The sequence below is a fragment of the Chiloscyllium plagiosum genome, unplaced genomic scaffold, assembly GCF_037043375.1.
Source record: "Chiloscyllium plagiosum isolate Xiang-an unplaced genomic scaffold, Cpla_swu_hap1 HiC_scaffold_45, whole genome shotgun sequence".
NCBI classification, from domain to species: domain Eukaryota; kingdom Metazoa; phylum Chordata; class Chondrichthyes; order Orectolobiformes; family Hemiscylliidae; genus Chiloscyllium; species Chiloscyllium plagiosum.
Window position 1 is genome coordinate 26,171,171 of NW_028270183.1, and position 17,280 is coordinate 26,188,450.

Consider the following 17,280-nt stretch of genomic DNA (forward strand, 5'->3'; position numbering starts at 1 on the left):
CATGTCTGCGAGAGCTCTGACTGCTGTATTTAGTGGGGCTGGGATCGCGGACTGTACTGACTGGCTTAAAACACATTACAATGAGTCACAGCTCCTCTCTCTCATCCAGCCCATGGAAAACGTTCTGCTGTCTGACCTTCTCAAAGAATGTAAATGAATCACATTTGGGATTTTTTTTGCGATCTCTGCCAGCTGTGCTCCGGTAAATAGGGTGGAGTATGCGACTGGGGATGCTTCAGCCCTGACCCACCTTTCACTCATTATCAGGTTCATTCCAACGGGGGCATGTTCCCAGGGACGCTGAACGGGTTGGCTCCTCTGGGAAGGGTGAGGGTGGACCCCAATCCACCCCTGCTCCTGGCATACTGCTGGGCAGCTTCCCTGAGCTCATCCCAGTCTAACCCTCTAACCATCCTGTCTTTCCTCTCTAACCTCTCCATATGTGCACATTATCCCATTTCTAATCGAGAGCTGTACTTGTTGATCTCCTGCAGCCACGTGATGTGGTCCGTAGCTACCTGCTTCTTCTCCATGTCTGCCTGGTCTCATACTTTTACTGTGACTTGTAAAACCGCACATTGGCTCACTTCTTTCTCTAACACTGCTCACTGAGTATCCTGATGTGCTCGCTCACACTGCCCAACGTGGAGTGGGTTTGCCTGATTCCTCTCACCCTGAGCTGCATTTTTCAACATTAACTCTGCAATCTCTCTTTTTCACATTCTCTAGCTCTTTCCAGACAGTTTTTAATTCCTGCTCTCTTTCTAATAACTGCCCTAAACAGCACATTATCTCTGTCACCTTCTCAAGTTTGGAATCCTGCTTCCCTTCAGTTTTCCTAAGACTATCCCAATACTTCTGCCGTAGGGATCCTGGTTCCGTTTCATCATTGCAACAGAATGCTGCCTAAATGGGCCACTTTTCCTTATTGATATACTCTTTCGGTTTTGTTTCCCATACGGGACCATTCTCTGCCATTATCAGTTAAACTACAGGCTATAGTGGATGGATCAGACTGAGGGTACAGCTTTCGCTGTGTTCCAGCCCTAATCCCACTGGGTCTTTAACAACTTCTGGTGTTTTACCTGACCTATCCCAAACACACCTGGAAACAGTGGTTTGCTGGATTAGGAGTAAATACTTGTTGGCCTTATAAAGAACAGTTCAGTTTTGACCTTCTGTTCTGATTGATTTACTTGAGTGTAGCCTTTGTGTGGGACAGCTGTCCTCTAACAACCGGCTCAGTCGAAATCTGGCGGAATATTAGGTTCAATGGGATTCGATCTTGGAGCGACAAAGACACTTCTTATCCATGTCCCATTGGGGACCCAATTTGTTGTACCTGTCCCACAGTGTGCTTAAATTCTTATATTCAGCAAAAGAGCTTTGAGCCAACTCTTAATACACAATAATACTTGTTTATTTGACACAATTAATGTTAGAACAGTTACGTATACTGTAAACTACTGATAAACACTACAAACTATCTTATGCTTTAACTCTATATGATCGTCTGCCACCACACTAGAACTTGGCTGGGCTCCACATGGTGATGTCGTGGTTTTATCCCAAGGGTCTCAGGGCTGTCTTCTCTTTCAGTGGTTATTCTCAAGTTACCACGCTGAGTGGGGGTTTTGTGACGATTCTTATCCTTCTGAGTCTTTGTGCCTTTTTGGGAGAGTCTTGAGGATCAGGTTTGATTCCCCTGATCAATCAGACCCAACCAAGGGTTGGCACATTGATGGCAAGGTGGCTCTTAGGTGTCCATTATAGTATTGCTGGATGCAGCAGCCTCCTCCAAATAAGGCTGCTAGGCCCCTCCGTGTCTAGAGAATGACTCCCTGCTCCTGATTGTCCCAACAGTGACATTCCATTGCCCCATTCAAGTCCAACTTCAGGTGGGCATTGTAGGGTCTGTCACTGTCAGGGTTGTTTGCTAACTGTCTGGGTAGCTGCAGCCTACCTGGATTTTGCATAATGCTTATTGGCATCATGTTAGTCAAGGCTGGCTTTCCTTTCCCAGCATGCTTTAGCTTAGGGCCACTTTATCGAAGTTCATCATACATCAATTATTTTGGGCAGTCTGTCCGGCCACCCTGATATCCACGGAGTAATCAAACCTCCACTCTGTAGCTTCCACCCCTATATGATACTTCTGACAAAAACAAATTTCTGGCTTCTATTCCTCTCTGGTTTTGTTCACAATGTGATGGTCCCTGTTAATATCATCAATAGCTCCGAAAGCTAGTGCTTCCAAATAAACCTGTTGGACTATAACCTGGTGTTGTGGGATTTTTAACTTTGTTATCTCTGACTCATTAGCTGAGCAGAGCAGGAGTTAATAATCAGAAGGAGAGTGGACCTGGTGTTATGAACCTTTCTGGTGTCCTCAATCAATCATCAAAATTTCAGATGCCAATTCATGTAATTCTGCAGCCAAATTTCTATCGTAGATAACAGATTGTACTTATTCATTCTGCACTCTCAGTTCATCGGTTTTATTTCAAATGCTGTATTGATTTACTTTTATCTTTTTAGTCCCTTTGTACATCTGTTGGTTGACACATCAGTTTATTCTCTCCATCCCTTCCTGGAACAATCTATTATCTCTTGTATCAATAGCTTTCTCTTGGCCTTGACTCTTTGATTTACAATGAGTTCCCAAATTTGATCCCTTTCCCCTAAAATCCTCTCTGCTTCCCATAGATATGTGGTTGGGAAGAGCACTGCTCCAGCACGGTTCAGTCAGAACCAGCCCATCCGTCCAGCATTGGTTCTAATGCCTCCCGAAGTGGAACCCATTTCTCCCATGCCAGTCACACATTCATCTCTCTGATCTCACTTTGCCCAATGCTAGTTTTTGTGTAGCTAAAGTAATAATTATGCCTTTGAGTTTGTGCTTCTTATTTTGGCACCTCGCTCCACAAACTGACCTTTCAGAACCTCCTCCTTTGTCCAGCCTATGCTGTCATTCCCCCTGAGGACCATGAGGACTGTATCCTCCCTCCTGTTCAAGTTCCTCCCCAACCCTGAGCTGATGTGCAGAACCCTGGCACCACGTAGGCAATACAGCCATCTGGACTCCCACTGTTAGCTGTAGAAAGTGATGTCAAACTGTCCCCTACTAGCACCACATTCTTTCTTACTCCAGCAACTGCATGAGCTCAGTCCAAAGTGCTATCAGAGGAAAGAGTGGGTATTGTACAACATTAACTCAATGTCAGTTGTGCAACTTAGAGGTAATTTATCTTGAATTCAACACAGTGATTGAATTTTCATTGTTTGTCTTGCAGTCTCCATTTCCTGGGGATGATGAGGAGGAAGTGTTTGACAGCATTGTCAATGACGAGGTTCGATACCCACGATTCCTGTCTACTGAGGCCATCGCTGTAATGAGACGGGTAAAGGATTAGTTTCCCTAATCATCTCACCATTCATTGAAAGCTTTAACCAAGCGGGTGCACAAAAATAATAGAGTAAGGAATAAGGTTAGAGACTGAAAGTTGCAAAACAAGTGACACGGATAGAGAAACCGACAAGAGGGCGTGCCTAAAAGGGTAGTCACAAAAGTAGGCTTTGAGAAGGTTTATAAAGACAGAAAAAAAAAAGTGGTAGGGGAATTATTGTACAGGTGGGCAAAAACAGATTTAATAGCCCCAATCAGTGTTGATCATCATCATTCTGAAACATGCCAATATAATCTGACACCTGCGTGTGTGCAGTTCAACAGAAATCCAGTATTCGCCAACAATGATACTCTTTCCTCCATCTTGTTCAAGGTTTTGCAGAGGGAAACTTGCATTTCCACATTTAAATTCTGTTAATTTTATTATACAGATCTTAGAATAAGTTGCACTTTGAGTAAGATGTAATTGGGTTTTAAACTTGTATTAGCTCATACTTATTCCTGAACAACCTCTCTAGCCCTGAAAAGCTAATTTTATATAGGAGTTAAAAATTTATTGTGTGAGAAATTCCATAAATGTTTAAGCTTTTTTTTAAAGAAAAATAATGATGATTCTCTTAATATAGTATGTCTGTCCCTATTTTTATCTTGGTCCTTGTGAAATGACAAAGTGGAGGCTAATCAGTGTGTTTTACTTCTTGATTGGCTGGCTGATAAAATTCTTCAATATGATTGGAATCTGAGAAAATCCCTACAATGTGGAAGTATGCCATTTAACTCATCAAGTCCATGCTGACCGACTGCTGAGCAGACCCACTCCCCTACCCTGTTCCTAGAACCCTACATATCCCATTACTGATCCACCTAACCTCCTGCTACATTCCCGGACACTGGACAATTTCCCACGGCCAATCCAGCTGATCTTTGCACCATGCAGACATGGGGAGAATGTGCAAACTCCTCACAGAGTTGCCTGAGGCTGGAATCGATCCCAGGTCCCTGGCGCTGTGAGGCAGTAATACCAACCACTGAGCCACCGTCTGTTCCCAATTGGATGCTTAGCCTGTTTGATGACTTCACTGGTGCTGGGTTCTTGACATTTCCTACAGCTGGGGCCAGAATCCAAATAAACATCAGGAAAGGGGTCACCCACATCTCGAGATCGCTGTGGATGGACAGTTTTCTTCAAGCTCTGTGATGAGTGTTGGTACACTGATTGAAAATCTAGACTGTGAACACTTGTTAGTAGGCTTAGATTTTACGATGTTTCTGTAGCGTAAATGGGAATTGTAAATTGAGAGCGTGTAGAATCCCAGACAAAGCAGACTCTGAGGGAATTGCCTGGGAAATCTTTAGATTCTGGTGGGCCACACTCTGTGCCTGCAACCCTCAGAATTCAGTGAGAACCATTGCTGTTAAGTAAGTAGCGACCCAAAAGAGGCTGCACCATTTTAAAAACCTGGTCTAACTGGGGCAACTATTAACTTGGCCCCTCAGCTTATCACATCACCCACAAACCACACCTCCCTCGACACCTAACATGCATACCCTCCATCCCACAGACAAAGATTGATATTACCCCACCCTGACAAATTGTAAACAACCGTCACCTGATTCCCTCCCACTAACCTAACTGGCTCCCAACCCAACCTGACAGTTAGCTTATAAACCCAGCCCTCCACCGAAACTGTCAAAGCGATGCTGGTCAATTAAATCAGAGGGTCTGCTGCTGTCAGAAAGGGGACATGGGGACAGGGGGTGGGATGGGGTGGGGGGAACGCACAGTGGGGGGGGTCAGGGGGGTTGGTGGATAGAGGGAAAATTGGGACAAATCAAAGCACTGCACAAGGGGGGGGGGGTTAAAGGGAAGGTAGAATGGTAATGCAGCAGTAGATGAGATAAAAAGGAAAAGATTAACATCAAGAACCATGCCCAGCCCATCACCCATATCGCAATGCAGTCGCTTACCTTAATTCTCACTCTGAGCTCAGTCATTGGTCTCTATCATGTATTCCTACATTGCACTGGTTATTCAGTCTCCGCTCCTGCACATTTGAATTTCACTCCTTAACTGCTTGTCCCTCGATCCTTTGGAAGTGCTGTTCTTTTTGCAAAAGATGCAAAACCTGCTGGTGCACCAACTCCCTCACCTCCATCCACGGCCCCAAGCCATCCTTCCAGGTGAGACAGAGGTTCACCTGCCTCTCCCCCAACCTGGTTTACTGTATCAGGTGCTCCTGATGTGGTCTTCTCTACATCGGGGAGACTGAACAGAAACTCGGGGCACTGAGCATCGCAGCTGGGTCTGCAGGTGCTGACCAGACCACCCAGTCACCCCCCATTTTAATTCCTCTTCCCACTCCCTTTCTGACATGTCCATTCTTGGCCTCCCCCATTGCCACAGTGAATCAGACTGCAACTTGGAGGAAGAACACCTCATCTTCTGCCTGGGCAGCCGACAGCCCAGAGGACTCAACATTGAATTCTCCGATTTCAAATAACCTCCCTTGCCATCGCCCGACTCCCTTTCCAGCCCCTCCCATCGACCAACTGTGTCGTATCCTCCAGCTGTGTTTACCCATCCACCCCGCTCTCTCTCACCCCCCCCCCCCCCCCCCCCCCCCCCCCCCCTGCTTATCTGCAGCTCCCCACACACCCACCCCCAGCCCTAATGAAGGGTTATACCTGAAACGTTGCCTTCTCCCCCTCCTGGCTGTATTCTTGCAGCCTCCTGCTTGTTTGGCTGTATGAGTTCGTGACCTTCATGAAGGGTCTGAAACATTGGCTCTCTTTGCGTCTCCATGGAAGTTGATTTTATTTTCCCCCCCCCTGATTGTGGGTGTTTGAATTCTATGCGTCCCATCGATGAGGTGTCAGGCTGAGATCTAGCTCCTGGCCTGGGCTGGTTACAGACCCAGCCGCAGCCATTAAAGGGCAATTGCTGTTTCCAGATAAAGTGACCATAGATGCTTCCAAACCATAAAGCTGAAAATAAACTTGGGAAAGGCAGCCAGGGAGGGGTGTTTAAAAATGCAACTAAACAGGCTTTAGGAAAGTATTTAAAGGAGGAGAAATTGGAATTCAGAAAAGACCAAAGGCTGAGAGAGAGTGCAATAAGTTGGTGTAACTGGGTGGTATCAGGCTGCAGCAAATGACTGAGGTCAAGGGATGTGACCGAGACAAGGGTGAAGATTTTTAAATTCATAGTCACTTGGTAGTACAGAACTTGAGTCTTGCTGAAAAAAGCTGTGCTGTCAACGCTTTTTATTTTACATTCATCGGGATTGACACAAGACCACCAGAGTTCAGAGGGAACTGCAATTAGTACCAAATAACAACCAACTTGCATTATTTTCTCATGGAGTTTAAATTGTTTCTCTCTTTGCAATTTGGTGTTCTCGTATCTGTCCTGATAAAGGCAAGGTGGAAAACTTCAAAACCAAGAGTTTTACTTTCAGTGATGATAGTGTTGTCCTGGGATTGCTGAGCATTCCCATTGGGCATTTGTTAGAAGTTATGGATGAGTGGAATCTGTTGTGGATCAGTATTCATTCAGCAGAACTGGGGTCAAGTTGGAGTCTATGTGAGTGGAGCATGGATTTAATGTATTAGGATCTGGATTTGGCAAAAGCAAGGGTAAGGATTTTAAATTCCTGATCAAATGATGTCGGAAAGGTAGAGGATGGGTGTTTGTGAAAGGAAGCTCTCAAGGTGATGGGGAAGATGTGAGGTGAAGTTTAAACAAGCCTTGCGTATATGTGATCTTTGCTTAACCATTGCTGGACTGCAGAGCTGGTGTCAGGGCTCAAAGCTGGAGCTCGTGCTGAGTCGGAAGAATTTACTCATCCAGGATTTGATGTTGGATACCGTCCAACAGCAGAGATTGCTTTAGTGATAGAGAGCACATGCTTATCTCTCCTATTAATACGCTTATCTTTGTTTTGTATGTGCATAACTTCGAACTTCAAACAGGTGAGATGTTGTGATATTGTAACATATGTCAGGTGACCGAGTGATAATGAAGACTTTCTTGATGTCTAGTTGTTACGGAGGAATCCTGAGCGCCGGTTGGGATCCAGTGAACGTGATGCTGAAGAAGTGAAGAAGCAGCCATTCTTCAGGGTGAGTGATCAGACCAAGCTGCACTTCCTTAAGACCAGAAGATATGGGAGCAGAATCAGGCCATTTGGCCCATTGGTCTGCTCTTACTTTTGATCATGGCTGTTATGTTCCTCAACCCAGTTCTCCTGCCTTCTTCCCGAATCCTCGATCCCCTTACTAATCAAGATCTAATCTATCTCTGTCATAAAGACACTCAATGATTTGACCTCAAAAGCCTTCTGCAGCAGAGTTTCACAGATTCACCACACTCTGAAGAAATTCCTCCTCATCTCTGTTCTAAAGGGTTATCCCTTCGCTGTGAGGCTGTGCCCCCAGGTCCGGATCTCTCCTACTAGTAGAAACATCTTGTGTATAACCCACTCAGTCCAGGCCTCTTAGTATTCACTAAGTTTCAATCACATCCTCTCATCTTTCTCAACACCTCTGAGTACAGACCCGAAGTCCACATCTACTCACCTGACAAGTCCTTCATTCTCAGCACATCCTTCCTTCGATATGGGGTCAAAACTACTTTCCATATTCCAAATGTGCTCTGATCAGAACTGTACCTAGCCTCAACAATAATCCCTGCTCTTACGTTCTAGTCCTCTTGAAATGAATGCTAACATTGCATTTGCCTGCCAACTGCCAAATGAGCCTGCATGTTAAGAGAATCCTGAACTAGGATTCGCAGTCCCTTTCAGATTTCTAAAGCCTTTCTCCATTTAGAAAATAGTCGGTGCCTCTGTTCTTCCTACTAAAGTGTATATCCGAGCACATTTCCAGATTGTATTCCATGTACCACTTCTTTACCCACTCCCCCAGCGCGTCCAAGCCCTTCTGCACTTCCTCCCCACCTCCTCAACACGACTTTTTGCTTCACCCAGTTTCATATCACCTGCAAACCTAGCAACCATGCTCCTGCTTCCTTTGACTAGATTGTTGATGTCTCAAATGAATAGTTGTGGTGTCAACACTGACTTCTGTGAAACTCCACTAGTCCCCAGCTGCCATCCTGAAAAGGTCTGCTTTATCCTCACTCTCTGCTATCGGCTGGTCAGTCAATCCACACCCTGCCGCCCCCCAGCCAAGTCCCAGAGCCGCAATTTGGACCTGTTACGTTTGGTAATTTTATAGCTTTCAAATCGACCAGGCCAGAATTTTAACAAATACCTTTGTTTATCTTATGTGACGACACTGAGCTAGTTGGTGGAACAGTGCAGATCTGGATCTTCGTGTCACTCTGCAGGAGCAGGAACCTCCATTTAATCTCAAAATCTTCAACTCTTCAGCTGTGGTTGGAAGGGAGCATTGCTAATCCCTACAATAGAATCCATACAATGTGGAAGCAGGCCATTCAGCCCACTGAGTCTACACCAATCCTCCGAAGAGCATTCCCCCCATCCTATCCCTGTAACCTTGCATGTACTTTAGCTAATCCACCTCGCCAGCGCGTCATTGAACACCATGGGCAATTTAGCATGGTCAGTCCACTAACCTGCACACCTTTAGACTGTGGAAGGAAACCCAAGCATCCAGAGGAAACCCACACCGACACAGGGAGAATGTCCACACTCTCACCCGAGAACAGAATAGAACCTGGGTTCCTGTGAGGCATTAACAATTAAGTTACCATGCCAGCCACCCTTTGTTTGTTTTTATCCCGTATTTATTAGCGATGTTTGAGATGATTTGTGGCTCAGGTTGATGTAAGTATGTAAGTTAGCTTGGCTGAACTTCACAGTTTGTTTTCAGATGTTTCAACACCATGAGAGTCTATGGTGAAGAGCTGGTGGTATGTCCTGCCTCTCTCTCTCTTGTAGGTTTTGGTTTGTTAAGGTGGGTGATGTCATTTCCTGTTTTTTTTTCCCAAGGGAAGGTAGATGGGGGTCTAAGTCGATGTGTTTATTGATGGAGTTCTGGTTAGAATGGCATGCCTCTAAGAATTCTTGTGCATGTCTTTGTTGCGCCTGTCCTAGGATGTGTGTGTTGTCCCAGTCAAAGTGGTGTCCTTCTTTGTCTGTATGTATAGAAACTAGTGGTAGTGGGTCGTGTGTTTTCGTGGTCAGTTAGTGTCCAGGTATCCTGGTGGCAAGTTTCCTGCTGATTTGTCCGATGTAGTGTTCTTTTGTTACAGTTCTTGCATGGTATTTTGTAAATAAGCTTAGTTTTGCTGGTTGTATCTATTGGATCCTTTCAGTTCATTAGACGCTGGTTAAGCGTGTTGGTAGGTTTATGGGCTATCATGAAGCCAAAGTGTCTGAGTAGTCTGGAAGTCATTTCTGATGTGCCTTTGATGTAAGTTTGTGCGGCTATAGTTTTTGGTTGCGTTGTATTTGCTTGTTTGGTTTGTTTCTGAGGAATCAGTGGATTGTGTTTTATTGGGTACCCAGGCAGACCTTTACCCACTTCGTTATCTGCCCAACAGTCAGTCAGTCTCTCGCTCGCTCTCTCGCTCTCTCTCGTGTGCTCTCGCGCGCTCTCTCTCTCGCCTCTCTCCCCACCCCACCCCCACCCCCACCCCCACCCCTGCCCGAGCTCCTGCTGCTCGGATGCTGCCTGACCTGCTGTGCTTTCCCAGCACCACACTCTCGACCTCGGTCATGCTGTATGCATGCACAGACTGTGCTGGTGTTAGAACGATAAATATCTCTGCCCCAGGACCATGTGCCCCAACCCCACTCATCTTCAGTCACTTCATTAACCTTTCTTTTTGCCCTTTTTGCTGCTTAGCAGCTTATAGAATACTTTTGGTTACCTTTTTATGGATGCAAAACTTCCTTTGTATTCTTTCATTACTTCTCTCATTTCCTCCTCCACCTCCTGTATTGAGCTTGGCTTTTCCCTGTTTTATAAACTGACTTTGATCAGATGCCCCTTTTCCTGCTTCATTTTATTCTCATTGTCAGTAATCCAGGCAGTTCCAATGTTAGTGTTACCTCTGCCCAAAGATTATTGCAATGTTCCACTTCTAACTTGGCTGAAAACAACAAAGTTGACATGAACCAGATGATTACCGTTTGGGAGAGAGATGCTCGGAAGCACTTTCACAGAAAAGCTGGTAAGAGGTTTTGAACAGAGACCTTGGAGTGCGGATTCATAGCTCCTTGAAAGTAAAGTCTCAGGTAGATAGGATAGTGAAGAAGGCGTTTGGTATGCTTTCCTTTATTGGTCAGAGCATTGGGTACAGGAGTTGGGAGGTCATGTTGCAGCTGTACAGGACATTGGTTAGGCCACTGTTGGAATATTGTGTGCACTCCCTGCTATAGGAAGGATGTTCTGAAACTTGAAAGGGTGCAGAAAAGATTTACAAGGATGTTGCCAGGGTTGGAGGATTTGAACTATCGGGAGAGGCTGAACAGGCTGGGGCTGTTTTCCCTGGAGCGTCGGAGGCTGAGGGGTGACCTTATAGAGGTTTATAAAATCATGAGGGGCATGGAAAGGATAAATAGACAAGGTATTTTCCCTCGGATGTGGGAGTCCAAAACGAGAGAGGGGAAATGTTTAAAAGTTGCACCGTTTTCACCCAGAGGGTGGTGTGTGTATGGATTGAGCTGCCAGAGGAAGTGGTGGAGGCTGGTACAATTGAAAAGGCATCTGGATGGGTATATGAATAGGAAGGGTTTAGAGGGACATGGGCCGGGTGCTGGCAGGTGGGACTAGATTGGGTTGGGATATCTGGTCGGCATGGACGGGTTGGAATGAAGGGTCTGTTTCCATGCTGTGCATCTCTGACTGTATAGCTCTAAATGACCATTGTTGCTGGAGCAATTCTTAATTTTAGACATGATATGCAGATACATATTTGTTAAGCAACAGTATTAAGGGATATGGACCAAAGGCATGCATATGGACTTCAACCACTGGTCAGCCGTGATCTCACTGAATTGTGGAACAGGCTTGGGGAGGGCTGTATCACGTACTGCTGTTCCAATATACCTTGACAAAAATATAGATATGAGATTTTGATGTTCATGCTTTGTTCAGGTATAATAAGCATCTGTTTGGTTTCTAAGTAAGCGTCACTTGACCCAAAGAGCAACATAGCCCTGGAACAGGCCCTTCAGTCCTCTAAGCATGCAGCAACACATTTTGCCCTTCGATACTGTTATGGACCAGGCCAGACTCTCTCAAGATATTTGAAGAAGGTAGCCTGGAGCCTAACTTTATCTTATTTTAAAGGGAGATGTGAAGTTGGGTGTTCCACGTGGAATGCAACTGTCAGACAACTCAGCTTTGAGCAAAAGACAATTTATTTCAACAGTACAGTTAAAAATACAAACAAAAGTGACATTTAGAATAACTTGACTATTGGAAACCGTAACCAAATACTCAATACAGTAACTTAACTAGTTAACTGTTCTAATACAGTAACCTCCCAATAACACACCCCTCGGTAAAAAAGTAGATTCACACACAGATTCCTACAGGCAGGAGGGAGCAACACCCAGAGAGAGATTTCAGAGAGAGTCCGAGGAATCCTTTCCTGATGTTTGCAACCCTTCTGGACTCCAACATCTTGTGACTGCTACAGCTAAAAAAACATCTAGGAAAGCCTGAACTGGGAGAACTGGCCACTCCTCTTTCATTGTTAAGCTGTTTAAAAGAAATCCAGCTTCCTAGACCTCGTTCACACCTCTGCGTTTATGACTTCTCTTCAAAAAAACGAGGACAAAGTAAAGTGACAGCATCATCACAATACTAAAACTGCCTTCCGTTACAGGATCTGTCTCCCTCTCTTCCCTTCCTGTTCAGGTATTTGTCCAGGTGCTTCGTGAATGCTGCTGTTGTGGCCGCACATTGCAGGCACCCATCACCTTTTGTGTGAAAGACCCACCTTGTACATCTCTCTTAAACACACATGCTCAAGCCCATTCCCCTACACCATGAACCTGTGTGCCCTCGTAACTGATCCCTCCCACTCTGGGAAAAGCCTCCGACTTTCTGCTCTATCCATGCCATCCACAATCTTATTCAGGTCACCCCTCAGCCTCCTGTGTTCCAGTGAAAACAAACCAGTCTATCCAACCTTACTTCATAACTAAAATCCCCCATAGCTAGCAACATCCTGGTAAACCTTTTCTGACCCTCTCCGAAGCATGTACATCCTTCTGATGGTGTATGCAATATTCCAGGTGTGGCCTAGCTAAAGTTCAGTATCACTTGCCTATCCTTATACTCAATGCCCCTTCCAATGAAGGCAAGCAGGCCACAGGCCTTTTTTACTACCACCTTTACCTGTGCGTCTACCTTCAGATATCTGTGGGCCGGTTCACCCAGATCCCTCCTCAGCATTCTGCCAATCACTTTATCATTTCCACCTGTACTTGACCTTCCAAACCACACCACCTCACATTTGTTCAGACTAAACTCCATCTGCCACTTTTCTACCCATGCCTCCAACTGACCTATATTCTGCTTTTAGGATCTCATCCCAATTTTCTACTATGTCACTAGTACCAATAGATACCGTGACCACTGGCTGTTCACCATCTCCTTCCAGAATGTCCTGTACCTGTTTCGAGACATCCAGAACCCTGGCAACAGGAGGCAACATACCATCCTGGAGTCTAATTTGCAGCCAGAGAAATGCCTATCCAATCCCCTTCAGATTGAATCCCCTAAAATTACAGTATTCCTATGTTTGTTTCTCCCTTCCTCTGCAACAGACCCAACTCTGGTGAATTTGGATGCTGCTGTTATGCCCTAAGAGGCCATTCCCCTGAACAGTATCGAAAGGGGCCGATATAGATTAGCTTACTAATGTTGTGGAAATGTTTTGCCGAGGAATAGTCAGAGGTGATTCCTGAACTGTACTGCCAAGTAGTCAGAGGGGTTAAAAACAATGACTGCAGATGCTGGAAACCAGATTCTGGATCAGTGGTGCTGGAAGAGCACAGCAGTTCAAGCAGCATCCGACGAGCAGCGAAATCGACGTTTCGGGCAAAAGCCCTTCATCAGGAATAAAGGCAGTGAGCCTGAAGCGTGGAGAGATAAGCTAGGGGGGAGGGTCGGGGTGGGGAGGAAGTAGCATAGAGTCAAGTTTGTTTCACGACCGGCCATTTCCTCCTGGCTTGGATCATAAAGTACATCTGAACTGTTCTTCAGGGTCAGTTACATGTAGTTAAGAGAAGATTCAATGACACAAATTACTTAAATATGAACATTTATTAATTAAATAAATAAATAGAAAGGCAAAACGCAGTACGTTTCCCTCCCTTCTGCCCGTCGGGGGCTGCTGAATCAATGGCTGGTACCTTCCTCGCACTGTTTGCATTCGAGCTCTCGGGGCGAGTCCCAACAATTCAGGACAAAGCGCTCACTCTCGTGCAGTATAATGAGCTACAAGGACAGGGAAAGAAGTTGACTGTGCTGTCTTCGGCATATGCGGGAACGTGAGTTCCCCATCAGAGGGCTTACACAAGATCATGCAGCTTTCACATACCATCACCAGTTCTGACCTGTCCTCTCCATCGTCCTGCATAGTCTGCAATGTGACCTCCTCTTTATATATGCTAACAACAATCCTCTTGAGATGTTAACTCTAATTTCTCTTCACAGATGCTGTCAGATCTGCTGACCTTTCCAGCAACTTGTGCTTTTGTTTGCTGTGTCATTACGTCACACCGTGTCCAAGCACCGTAACTGTTCCCCTTCCTAGCAGTTTGGGGTTTTATTTCCATTCTGATGCTTTTCTCCAAACATTTGTTGTTAATACCCAATTTGGAAACTTTATTTTGCAGGAGATAGATTGGCAAGCCTTGCTTGCCAAGAAAGTGAAGCCACCTTTTGTTCCCACCATCCGTGACCGGGAGGATGTCAGTAACTTTGACGAGGAGTTCACAGCAGAGGAAGCAACACTGACCCCGCCACGTGAACCCAGGGTTCTCACTGAGAAGGAGCAGATTATGTTCAAGGAGTTTGATTATGTCTCAAAATATTGTTAATGTTCTTCAGCTGCCTTGTCCAGTAATAATTCTAGTCACTGGTTTTGTATTTTCAAATCTTAAAAGCAGCCTGTCTGTGGAACTATGCTCAGAAATGTGATGCAATCCCTCTGCTTTTTTTTTCAAAAAAGCTTTTATTTATATATTTTTTGACCAATCTTACTTTTTTTATACTTCTATAAAAAAACTTAACAAATTAAGATTTTGCAAACAAATGTAGCCTTGGGCGCTCTGTGTCAGGTCACACTGTCACTCTGCTGCAGGCAGAACGTCCCTGTCCCCCTCACACCCTGCTCCCACGTTATATCACACTGTCACTCTGCTGCAGGCAGAACGTCCCTGTCCCCCTCACACCCCGCTCCCACGTTATATCACACTGTCACTCTGCTGCAGGCAGAACGTCCCTGTCCCCCTCACACCCTGCTCCCACGTTATATCACACTGTCACTCTGCTGCAGGCAGAACGTCCCTGTCCCCCTCACACCCCGCTCCCACGTTATATCACACTGTCACTCTGCTGCAGGCAGAACGTCCCTGTCCCCCTCACACCCTGCTCCCACGTTATATCACACTGTCACTCTGCTGCAGGCAGAACGTCCCTGTCCCCCTCACACCCCGCTCCCACGTTATATCACACTGTCACTCTGCTGCAGGCAGAACGTCCCTGTCCCCCTCACACCCCACTCCCACGTTATATCACACTGTCACTCTGCTGCAGGCAGAACGTCCCTGTCCCCCTCACACCCCGCTCCCACGTTATATCACACTGTCACTCTGCTGCAGGCAGAACGTCCCTGTCCCCCTCACACCCTGCTTCCACGTTATATCACACTGTCCCTGTCCCCCTCACACCCCGCTCCCACGTTATATCACACTGTCACTCTGCTGCAGGCAGAACGTCCCTGTCCCCCTCACACCCTGCTCCCACGTTATATCACACTGTCACTCTGCTGCAGGCAGAACGTCCCTGTCCCCCTCACACCCCGCTCCCACGTTATATCACACTGTCACTCTGCTGCAGGCAGAACGTCCCTGTCCCCCTCACACCCCGCTCCCACGTTATATCACACTGTCACTCTGCTGCAGGCAGAACGTCCCTGTCCCCCTCACACCCCGCTCCCACGTTATATCACACTGTCACTCTGCTGCAGGCAGAACGTCCCTGTCCCCCTCACACCCCACTCCCACGTTATATCACACTGTCACTCTGCTGCAGGCAGAACGTCCCTGTCCCCCTCACACCCTGCTCCCACGTTATATCACACTGTCCCTTCACCCCCCCTTACACCCCGCTCCCACGTTATATCACACTGTCCCTGTCCCCTCACACCCCACTCCCACGTTATATCACACTGTCCCTGTACCCTCACACCCCACTCCCACGTTATATCACACTGTCCCTGTCCCCTCACACCCCACTCCCACGTTATATCACACTGTCCCTGTCCCCTCACACCCCACTCCCACGTTATATCACACTGTCCCTGTCCCTCTCACACCCCACTCCCACGTTATATCACACTGTCCCTGTACCCTCACACCCCACTCCCACGTTATATCACACTGTCCCTGTCCCCTCACACCCCACTCCCACGTTATATCACACTGTCCCTGTCCCCTCACACCCCACTCCCACGTTATATCACACTGTCCCTTCACCCCCCCTTACACCCCGCTCCCACGTTATATCACACTGTCCCTGTCCCCTCACACCCCACTCCCACGTTATATCACACTGTCCCTTCACCCCCCCTTACACCCCACTCCCACGTTATATCACACTGTCCCTGTCCCCTCACACCCCACTCCCACGTTATATCACACTGTCCCTGTCCCCTCACACCCCGCTCCCACGTTATATCACACTGTCCCTGTCCCCTCACACCCCACTCCCACGTTATATCACACTGTCCCTGTCCCCTCACACCCCACTCCCACGTTATATCACACTGTCCCTGTCCCCTCACACCCCACTCCCACGTTATATCACACTGTCCCTTCACCCCCCCTTACACCCCGCTCCCACGTTATATCACACTGTCCCTGTCCCCTCACACCCCACTCCCACGTTATATCACACTGTCCCTGTACCCTCACACCCCACTCCCACGTTATATCACACTGTCCCTGTCCCCTCACACCCCACTCCCACGTTATATCACACTGTCCCTGTCCCCCTCACACCCCGCTCCCACGTTATATCATACTGTCCCTTCACCCCCCCTTACACCCCGCTCCCACGTTATATCACACTGTCCCTTCACCCCCCCTTACACCCCGCTCCCACGTTATATCACACTGTCCCTGTCCCCTCACACCCCGCTCCCACGTTATATCACACTGTCCCTGTCCCCTCACACCCCACTCCCACGTTATATCACACTGTTCCTGTCCCCTCACACCCCACTCCCACGTTATATCACACTGTCCCTTCACCCCCCTCACACCCCGCTCCCACGTTATATCACACTGTCCCTGTCCCTCTCACACCCCGCTCCCACGTTATATCACACTGTCCCTGTACCCTCACACCCCACTCCCACGTTATATCACACTGTCCCTGTCCCCCTCACACCCCATTCCCACGTTATATCACACTGTCCCTGTCCCTCTCACACCCCACTCCCACGTTATATCACACTGTCCCTGTACCCTCACACCCCACTCCCACGTTATATCACACTGTCCCTGTCCCTCTCACACCCCACTCCCACGTTATATCACACTGTCCCTGTACCCTCACACCCCACTCCCACGTTATATCACACTGTCCCTGTACCCTCACACCCCACTCCCACGTTATATCACACTGTCCCTGTACCCTCA

General features: G+C 47.1%; 1 protein-coding gene across 1 annotated transcript in view; it reads left to right on the plus strand.

Annotated features, from left to right (window-relative positions):
• pkn1a (protein kinase N1a) overlaps positions 1-14,790 on the plus strand; it is a 120,072-nt gene extending 105,282 nt beyond the window's left edge. The window contains exons 15-17 of the mRNA XM_087983185.1: positions 3,294-3,401; positions 7,448-7,528; positions 14,251-14,790. Coding sequence (XP_087839311.1) covers positions 3,294-3,401; positions 7,448-7,528; positions 14,251-14,454 — 393 coding nt within the window. The 3' untranslated portion in view covers positions 14,455-14,790. The remainder of the gene's footprint in view (positions 1-3,293; positions 3,402-7,447; positions 7,529-14,250) is intronic.
• The last annotated feature ends 2,490 nt before the right edge of the window (positions 14,791-17,280 follow it).